Source organism: Tupaia chinensis, unplaced genomic scaffold (genome assembly GCF_000334495.1).
Source record: "Tupaia chinensis unplaced genomic scaffold, TupChi_1.0 Scaffold150006_1, whole genome shotgun sequence".
NCBI classification, from domain to species: domain Eukaryota; kingdom Metazoa; phylum Chordata; class Mammalia; order Scandentia; family Tupaiidae; genus Tupaia; species Tupaia belangeri.
In genome coordinates, this window is record NW_006209847.1 from 4571200 (window position 1) to 4581021 (window position 9822).

Genomic DNA, 9822 nt, shown 5'->3' on the forward strand with positions numbered 1-9822 from the left:
TGCTGCCTCCCCTCTTCTCTCCCCCACCCTGGTTCAGAGATGTGGAGAATGTAGGATGTGCCCTTTCATTCCTGGCTGGGAGTGGCATTGACCATTGTACTAACAATTCTGTCCTGTACCCGGTCACCCCGCCTACTCAGTTTCACAGGAAAGACTGAGCGGGACTGAGCTTCCTCCTCAGGGAGCACCTGCCATGTGCCTGCTGCGTGGGGATCCAGCCCCACAACCCTCCCTGCAGCTCCAACTCTGCCCCTCCTTGCTCACTCACACCACTGAAAAGCTAGGTGTGTCCCTTGGGGCAAAGTTCATGCCCGAAGGTTACAGGAATGGAGTGAAAGCTAGAGATGGGAACATAGAGACAGACATGTAGCTAAGGCTGCTGATAAGTACGGGCTGATTTTGGGAAACAAATTCCACTTGCACTTTCTTGTGGGTATTCCAGTCTTTTATGGAGGAACTCCTGCCTTTGTCCTCTAACTCATCTCCTTGTCCAGTCTCCATTTAAAAAATGAGGCTCACTGTAGCAACGGTAGGGTAGGGGAGAACTTGGGAAGAATGTGCGAAGCCGGTGCAGGAGAGGGATGCTGAAGGAGAAACTGTGAGGGGTGGTGGTTTGAGAAGGAACATTTGGGGCAATGGCCAGGGAGTCTGGACCCTGATGGGCCGCAGTGCAGGAGGGAGAGGGCTTCCTGCCCTTGGCGGTGGTACAAGACTTGTCTTCACGTTCCTCCCAGCCCTCTATGTTTCAGGCACACTCTCCTCGCCCAGTGGCTGCTCTCTCCAGTGGGTGCCTTCATTCTCAGGGTGGTCAGATGGAAGTGGTCCAGTTCCACCCCTGCCCCAACTCCACTCACCCTAACCCGGGAGTGGAGGATTTCCCCCAGCTCCTGCTGAGAGTTTCAGCCTCCCTGAAACTCGGACTAGTCCAGAGGCTTCTTCTAGGTTGCGAGTTCTTTTTTTTTTTTTTTACTTTTTTTTATTTTTTAGAGAGGTTTTTGCTATAAGGCGCGTGTGCTTGCCAGAAAAACAGAGAGAGACAGAGAGACAGAAAGTGAGAAATCATCCCATGAGGGGATGGCCATGCCACAATCCCTTTTCCTCCATTCTCCTCTCGGGATCTTGGGCATGCACACGTATGCACCTGGTGCGAGTTTAAGCCACCAGGTATGGGACTTGAACTGCGGTCGACTACATGGGAGTCCAGCGACATAGCCATTATGCCAACTGCTGGTCCCGTGAGTTCTTTCTAGGAGACAGCAAGGGATAGGAAGACTATCTTAGGCCTCTCTGCCTTTCTCCCCTCAAACAGTTACTGACCCCTAAAACTGAGCAGACATCAGCGAACTGCCTTCCTTGTCCCCAGGACTGGTAGCCCCTCCAGATATGCCTCTCCTGGAAGGTTCTGTGGGGGTGGAAGACCTTGTCCTCCTGGAACCCTTGGATCAGGAGTCTCTGATCAAGAATCTTCAGCTTCGCTATGAAAACAAGGAGATTTACGTGAGTGCATTATGACTGTCCCTGGCTGTGAGTTCACCGCACATACCCCTGCCCCGTGCCTGCTCAATCCCTTCACCGTCTTCCTGGCTGCAGACCTACATTGGGAATGTGGTGATCTCCGTGAATCCCTACCAACAGCTGCCCATCTATGGCCCAGAGTTCATCGCCAAATACCAGGACTATACCTTCTATGAGCTGAAGCCCCACGTGTGAGTGCAGGGCCCAAGGGAAGGCTGACGGGCCCCAGCTTCTAAACTAAGAGGCACCCTAATTCCTTCTATCCTTTCCCCGAAGGGGGCTCTCTGGCTGCCCCTTCCTTCCCTGGCCCTCTGGAGGCCCCTTCTTGGGCCTGTCACTTCTTGCCTAGTCTGGTTCGAGTGGTCAGGGTGATGAACCTGGGAGCCAGGAGCTGAGTGAAGGTGATACCTGGGACTGGCTCCGCATTAGCCCCTGCCCACTTCTTCCCCTCAAGCTTTGCATTGGCAAATGTGGCCTACCAGTCACTGCGGGACCGGGACCGAGACCAGTGCATCCTCATCACGGGCGAGAGTGGAGCTGGGAAGACCGGTGAGGCAGCAGGCGGGGGACTCGGGGAGTCGCTTCTGGAACCAAGCCCGGCCTCGTCCTGTCCTCCAGCCCCACAGACATTCCTGCCCCGCTTTTCTGACTCAGGGGTGTGAGGTGCTGGGCGAGGGAAGTAAAGGAGGGCGGTGGGGTGTTGGGCCAGCCCTGGGTGGGATCACGTGTTTCTCGCCCACAGAGGCTAGCAAACTGGTGATGTCTTACGTGGCGGCTGTCTGTGGGAAAGGGGACCAGGTGAACTCTGTGAAGGAGCAACTGCTTCAGTCAAACCCGGTGCTGGAGGGTGAGAGTCCTTCCCTGCCCTCCCGCACCTCTTCCCCAGTGCTCCCTCAGCCTGAACCGTCTGAGATGGGCACGAGATTGGAAGACCTCCCTCGCTGCTCCCTGTAGAGCCCTGCTTCCCCGCTTGGCCACCTCATGTCTCCTCTCCTCATTTCTGCAGCTTTTGGCAATGCCAAGACCATTCGCAACAACAACTCCTCTCGCTTTGTGAGTGCATCTCTCCCTGGCATGGGGGGTAAGGGTAAGGGCTTGAGAGGGAGAAATGCAGTTTGACCCCTCCCCAACGGTGGTGAGAAGAGGAGGAAGCCAAGCCTCTCTCTGGTCTTTCTCTGCAGGGAAAATACATGGATATTGAGTTTGACTTCAAGGGATCCCCCCTCGGCGGCGTCATCACGAACTGTATGTGTCTCCCCATACCACTCAGCACCTCCCCCTTCCACCTCCCCTGCAGCTTCCCTTTCTGCAAATCTGCTCCTGTGGAAAGAATCTTAGACTTCCAGGAGACTTCCCACCCAGAGGAGCACCAGGGACGAGGGCAGAGTTAGGGAAGCTGTGGTACCTCCCAGTGCCTTAGCACGTTATTTTCTAACCCTCTGTCAGATCTGCTGGAGAAGTCCCGAGTGGTGAAGCAGCTCAAAGGAGAAAGGAACTTCCACATTTTCTATCAGCTACTGGCTGGAGCAGATGCACAGCTGCTGAGTACGTGTCTGCCCCAGTCACATGGCAAAGTACCCCAACCTTCACGGCCCCTGTGAACCCCTAGCCTCTCCTGGCCTCCTGCAGGCCCTTTCCCTTGGGCACTGAGACTTCTTGCCTCCATTCCTCACCTTGAACCTCATTACCCATTTTTGGGAACAAGTCCCTTGATCCTCGTCTTCCTTTTCTGGACTTGTATTGTGGATTACCTCTTCATTGCTTTCAATCCTCTCTCCTGTCTGGGTTCCTCTTTCTCCAAGCTGACTTGAAACATGGGACACCCATCTTCATATACCTCCCCTCCTCCCTTCCATGTAGCTCTGTCACCTGCTTTAGTGATAGCTCAGCAGGGAGGCAGGCAGGAGTCTAAGTGCTCAAGAACTTTCAATGGAGTCTCGTTGAAGCTGTCCTGGGTCTGCATCTGCCTCACCTAAGGCTCTGTTCCTAATTTTCACTTCTTGGATAGCTCCATGAGGGTTTCATCCATTCATTCACTTATCAAACATCTCTTGAATACCTTCCATGATTAAACATTATACTAGGGATCCAGAGTCGACTAAGACATAGAGCTATTCTTGAAGAACTTAGTGTTCTAGGGATACAGAGGTATGAACAGATGTGTCACAATACAGTGTGATTGGTGCCATTAGGCCTGTGCAGGTGGCTATTGGAGCAGAAGGCATGGGGCCCCTGTCTTGTCCTGGGGAAGAGCCCATCCCAGCCTGGATGTCAGCCTGGCCTGTGTGGCTCTAGGTGAACATCATTGTGGGAGCTGGTAGGGCTCCAGGCCCTGCCAGACTTTGCCTTCCAATCTCCCATTTAGCTGCAAGCCACTGTAGGTGTCTGGTCCTTAAGAGTGTGTCCCTTCGGTTTCTGGGTATTTTATGTTGGATCTATGCCTATCTACTTTTCCTTTCCTGGAGATCTCTATGGTTCAAGAACCCCCCGGATACCTCTTCTTTCCTGGATTAATAATCTTGATCTTGTTCAATCTGTCTGATTTGTAGACACTAGTGTCTTGTTCTGGGTAGTTCTGTCACCTGTTGGTTTAAGCTGAGTCTGAGTGGAGCCTCCTGGGTCTCATTGTCCCTGGGTTTTTCAACTCATTCTCCCTCTAGCTGCCTCTCCTCGGCAGGCTGCTATTTCAAAATCTGTGTGTTGAGACCAGCAGATGGTGTAATGGTTACATCGTTGGACTCCCACATGGTCGACTGTTGTTCAAGTTCTGGACCTGGTAGCTTGAAACTCATGTTGGGCATGTGTGCGTGCATGCCCAGAATCCTGAAAGGAGAATGGAAGAGAAGGGATTGTGGCATGGCCATGCCCCCTGGGGTGATTTCTCGCTTTCTGTCTCTCTGGCAAGCACATGTATCCTATAGCAAACACCTCTCTCTGAAAAAAAAAGTCTGTGTGCTAGGGAAGGGGCTTTCAAACTCTAGTTTGAGGGACACTCCCTGATAGTCAGATTATTTGCATAACAGATGATTGTCATCCCTCAAGCTCCATGATTAATCCAATCCTTCCCAGATTATGTAAACAGCTCTGACCATTTCCTTGATTCATTTATGACAAAGAAAAGAGTTCCTACATGCCAGCTAGATTCACAGAATACAGAGATAAGGAACATGGTCCCACCATACACATTCTAAAAAAAAAGAGAAATAACCAAAACCAGGCCCTTGTGATATGGTCTGGGATGGAGATTCACTATGGGGGATGGGGGAACACTGGCAACCACTTGACTCAGCCCCTCAGCATCAGAGAAAATCTTCCAGAAGTGAGGGCAGGGAATGAAAGTTCACTAAAAATAGGTATTATAAAAAAACAAACAACAACAAAAAAACAAACTACGCCTGGGTTTCAAGTTTTTGCAGTAAAATAGACTCCTTTTTAAATTAATTTTTTATTTAATTTTATTTGTTATTATAATGTTTTTATTTGACCAGTGAGAGACAGAGGCAGAGAGAGGGGGGGAAAGTGAGAAGCTGCCAGGTTTGGCACTCAAACCATGGTCAATCCTGTGGGAGTTCAGTGCAGTGCCTTAACCACCATGCTAATTGCCAGTTCCCATTGAATTCCTACTTTAATTTCACTTTTCCATAAACTTAAAAAATTATTTAATTTTTAAATTATTATTATAATTTTAAAAATGTTCTATAGGGCACATGCACTTGACAGAGAGAGAGAGAGACAAAGCGAGAAAGTAAGCCATCATGTCTGGGCCTCAAACTGTAGATGGCCATGTGGGAGTCCAGCACCTTCATCACCATGCTACCTGGCCCCTTCTACTAAGTTTTTGAAGCCCCTTCATAATACCTGCATTTGTTGGTGTTTGATGAGCAAATAATGAATGAGCCAACCCAGGCCAAGGGGGGGTTAGTATTGAGGCTGAGGTGGGTGGGAGATAAGTGCTTACCCTTCTTCCCTCACCTTCGTCCTCTTAAAGCAGTGTTCCCCAACCCTCAGGCTGCCGACAAGGGCCGTTGTGTGGCCTGTTGGGGGCCATGCGGCTGAGGGCGAGTGGGGGGAGCAGGCCAGGCTTTGTCTGTGTTTGCACCTGCTCTCCATTGCTTGAACTGCTGCCTAGGCACTGCCACCTGTCAGATGCATGGTAGGATTGGATTCTCATGGGAGCACAAACCCTATCGTGTGATGATTTCATCGTATATTGCAACACAGTAGAGGTGGAAATGGGGTGCACAGTGGGTGTGGTACCCTTGGGCCATCCAGAGGCCAGCTCCCACACACACCTCACCCCCGTCCGTGGATGAGTTGTCTTCCATGAGGTAGGTAGGGCTACTATCGTAGAGGCACTGAGACCTGAGCAAGATGAAGGGTTTGCTTATTTATTATTTTTTTCCTTCGGATTCTTTTTTTTTTTTTTTGGAGAGATTTTCACTATAGGGCGCGTGCACTTGCCAGACAGACAGAGAGAGACATTAGAGACAGAAAGCGAGAAATCACCCCCCAGGGGGGATGGTCACGCTGCAATCCCTTCTCTTCCATTCTCCTCTCGGGTTCTTGGGCACGCACGCACACGCGCCCAGCGTGAGTTTTAAGCCACCGGGTCCGGGACACGAACCGCGGTCAACTACGTGGGAGTCCAGTGACATAGCCATTACGCTAACTGCTGGTTCCCTCCTTCGGATTCTTGAGGTTGGGGAGAACAGCGAAAAAAGGCTTTTCTTTCATAAAAGTCTGGGGAAAGGTTAACACTGTAACACATTTAAGGGAGGCAGATCCCATACAGCCAACTGTGGTTCGAGTCTGTGCCCTGGTGGCTTGAAAAACATACCAGGCACGTGTGAGTTTGTGCCCAAAATCCTGATAGGAATGAGAAATGGAGGAGAAGGGATTGTAGCATGACTATGCCCCATTAAGAGTGGTTTTCTCTTTGTCTCTGTCTCTCTCTGATGAGCAAATATCCTTGAGCAATGAAAATAAAAAGTTGGAGGGGATCCAACATGTACAACTATTGAAACCCTAAATATCACTTAGCCATTTACTCCATTGGGCCGGCTCCTTGATGTGACAGTGACGCACTGCTCACGAGAGCCTGGGTTCCACGTGGCAGCCATAGTCCAGGACCCTGGCTCGGTCAGCCTGAGGCATGACAGGCACAGGGGAGGTGTGCCAGTGCCCCGGAGTAAGAGAAAGGGGATCTTGGTGTGGCTGGACTCTGTGCATGTGGGGGGTGGTTCTCTCTCTCTCCCTCTCTGATTCTCATGTGCTTGTGCACGTGGTGTGTCATCAAAAGAGAAAAGAGGAGTAAAATATGTAGTCTATCATTATAGGAATTAGTGATCCCAGAATGAAGGAGGCAGGGGAAGAACTTGTCATTTATTTGGTCCTTCAAACAAATGAGTGAACCCACCTAGGGCTCCTAGATGTCAAGGCTGGAGGGCTCCAGAGAGTCTGGGCACTAACTGTCTTGTCCCACACGGCCCCTTCCAGAGGCCCTGAAACTTCAGCAAGACACAAGTGCCTACGCCTATCTGAACCAGGAAATGCCCAAAGTAGATGGCATGGACGATGCTTCCAACTTCAGGGCTGTACAGGTGGGTGCCCAGGGTGGGGTAGGCGTGGACCCTTGGTCACCTCTCCCCTGAGCTCAGGCCCTGGTTCTGAGAAGGGAGGCACTGGACTGGTACCACCAGCTCAGCTTCTGGTTTCTGCTTTTTCCTAAGAGTGCAATGATAGTGATCGGGTTCTCAGATGAGGAGATCCGACAAGTGCTGGAGGTGACAGCCTTGGTGCTGAAGCTGGGGAACGTGGAGCTGGTGGACGAGGGCCAGGCCAGTGGGATACCAGCAAGTGGCATCCGTGATGGGAGAGGTCCGCACCACCCTGCTAGAGCCCCCTCCACCCCTCCTAAGTCTTCGACTGCAAGTCCTGTCCCTCCACTGTCTCCAGTGTAACCAACTTTACCCTGATGCTGTTCACTCAGCCCACTCCCAAATCCTCCCCGAACAGACTCATTGAGGCCTCCCAGAGACACATGATGTTTGGAAGCTTGATAGAACGAGGCCTCTGACTTCTCTGAGTCTTGATTGATTCTTCTGCAAAATGGGGATAATCACATCTAAATTTCAGAAGGTTCTCATAGTAAAGTAGATAATGCACACCAAGTGCCCGCGCCCCCTTCTCCTGCCTCCCCTCACCCTGTGCCCTACCAGGGCCGTGCTCTGGGTTGGCAGTGAAGACTTCCCCTGGGTTCTTATCGGCTCTCCCTCCCTCTGTGAGAGAAAGCCTTCTCTCAGGCCGTGTTGTACTTCCTCATCACTCCAGGTGTTCAGGAGATTGGGGAGATGATGGGTTTGAACTCACAGGAACTGGAGAGAGCTCTGTGCTCCAGGACGATGGAAACAGCCAAAGAAAAGGTGGTCACAGCCCTGAATGTCATCCAGGTAAGAGGCCCTACGGGGCAGGGCTGGTTTTGAGTCTGTTCTGTGCCTGCTTCAGTGACTGGCTTGGCCCCACCCTACAGGCTCAGTATGCTCGGGACGCTCTGGCTAAGAACATCTACAGCCGCCTCTTCAACTGGATAGTGAATCGAATCAATGAGAGCATCAAGGTGAGCAAGGTCCCTCCCCGCTCACACTCTCCTACCTGCCACACTGTCTTACCCTGGTCACTGGGCCCCACCTGGGTTTCTGAGATGAACAGAGTAAGGAGGATGAGGGGCAGGGACCAGGACAGGACCTTCCCAGAGTACATCATTATGGAAACAGCGTTAGTTAGACAATCTGCATCCACCTACTTATTAGCCATTCGGTCTTTCAATTTCACAAAGATTCAGGATCCGTTTCCTGATTCAGAAATGCCCACTCTAAATAAACCACTAATTCTCATCTGCTTCATGGGGTTTAGTAAGGATCAGATAAAATCATGTGCTCGACCACCATACGATCCAGCAATTCCGCTCCCAGGGACATTTCCAAGAGAACTGAACACAGAGGCCCTCACATATACAAATATTCATAGAGGCACTATTTTTTTTTAAGAGAGATTTTTGCTATAGGGTGCATGCGCTTGTCAGAGAGATGGAAAGACAGAAAGCGAGAATCACGCCCTGCCCCCCCCCACACACACACAAAGGGAGGATGGCCACCCACTATTCCTTCTTTTCAGTTCTCTTCTCCTAAGGGTTTGGGGCAGTCACACACACGCACCTGGCCTGAGTTTCAAGCTATCGGGTCTGGGACTTGAACTGTGGTTGGCCATGTGGGAGCCCAGTGATGTAACCATTATGCCATCTGCTGTCCCAGAGGCACTATTTATAATAGCCCAAAGTAGAAACAACCCAAATATTCATCAACTGATGAATGGATAAACAAAATGTGCTACATTCACACAACAGAATATTACTTGACCATTAGAAAGGAAAGAAGTACTGATACCTGCTATAACACTGGTGAACCTCAAAAACATTATACTGAATAAAAGAACCCAGTCATAAAAGACCACATTTCATATGATACCGATGATATGAAATGTCCAAAATAGGCAAATTTTTCGAGATGGGGGACCAGCAGGTGGCATAGTGGTTGAGGCATTGGACTCCCACATGGTCGACTGTGGTTTGAGTCCTGGACCTGGATGTTTGAAACTTGCACTGGGCGTGTGTGCATGTGTGCCCAAAATCTGAGAGTAGAATGGAGGAGAAGGGATTGTGGTGTGGCCATCTCCTCTAGGAGGTGATTTCTCACTTTCTTTCACTATGTCTCTCCAGCAAGTGCACCTGCCCTATAGCAAAAAAATCTCTCTTCAAAAAAAGAGAAAGAAAACAATATCTGCCTGAAAGTGGCATCTATTTAAAAGCTATCACTGAAAGGGACAGATGGGGGTTGAGTCTAGGCTTAGATAAATGCTAAGCCCTTCTGAACTTTCATTTTTTCCATCTATAAATGAGAACAATCACACCTTATAAGATTATAATAAGGCTTAATTAAAGCCAGACATGGAAGTTTTTGTAAAATGCTCTATAAATCTAAGGGCTGATAATGACCTGAGAGACACTTAATGTCTTTAAACTTTACACTAAGGAGGTGTGGTTCCGTACTGGAGTCTATTGGTATCAGCTTCTTCCTCCCTCCCCTCCTCTTTGTTCTCTAGTGCTCAGAAGAGGAAGGAAAACAAAATCACAACAGTTTTTGCAACTCAGTCAAGCTCCCTCTGGTTCTGTTTGCCCCTTCCCCACTCCGTCTTCTTCTGAAGGGCCTGGCCTGTGGTGTAGAGGGCACCTCCCGTCAGATTTCTCTTTCC

General features: G+C 50.2%; 1 protein-coding gene across 1 annotated transcript in view; it reads left to right on the top strand.

Annotated features, from left to right (window-relative positions):
• Nucleotides 1–9822, top strand: part of MYO1A (myosin IA) — a 23994-nt gene that overhangs the window by 871 nt on the left and 13301 nt on the right. The window contains exons 4-14 of the mRNA XM_027769640.1: nucleotides 1364–1497; nucleotides 1591–1706; nucleotides 1970–2064; nucleotides 2258–2362; nucleotides 2522–2568; nucleotides 2697–2760; nucleotides 2962–3060; nucleotides 7012–7115; nucleotides 7245–7392; nucleotides 7846–7964; nucleotides 8045–8176. Coding sequence (XP_027625441.1) covers nucleotides 1364–1497; nucleotides 1591–1706; nucleotides 1970–2064; nucleotides 2258–2362; nucleotides 2522–2568; nucleotides 2697–2760; nucleotides 2962–3060; nucleotides 7012–7115; nucleotides 7245–7392; nucleotides 7846–7964; nucleotides 8045–8176 — 1163 coding nt within the window. The remainder of the gene's footprint in view (nucleotides 1–1363; nucleotides 1498–1590; nucleotides 1707–1969; nucleotides 2065–2257; nucleotides 2363–2521; nucleotides 2569–2696; nucleotides 2761–2961; nucleotides 3061–7011; nucleotides 7116–7244; nucleotides 7393–7845; nucleotides 7965–8044; nucleotides 8177–9822) is intronic.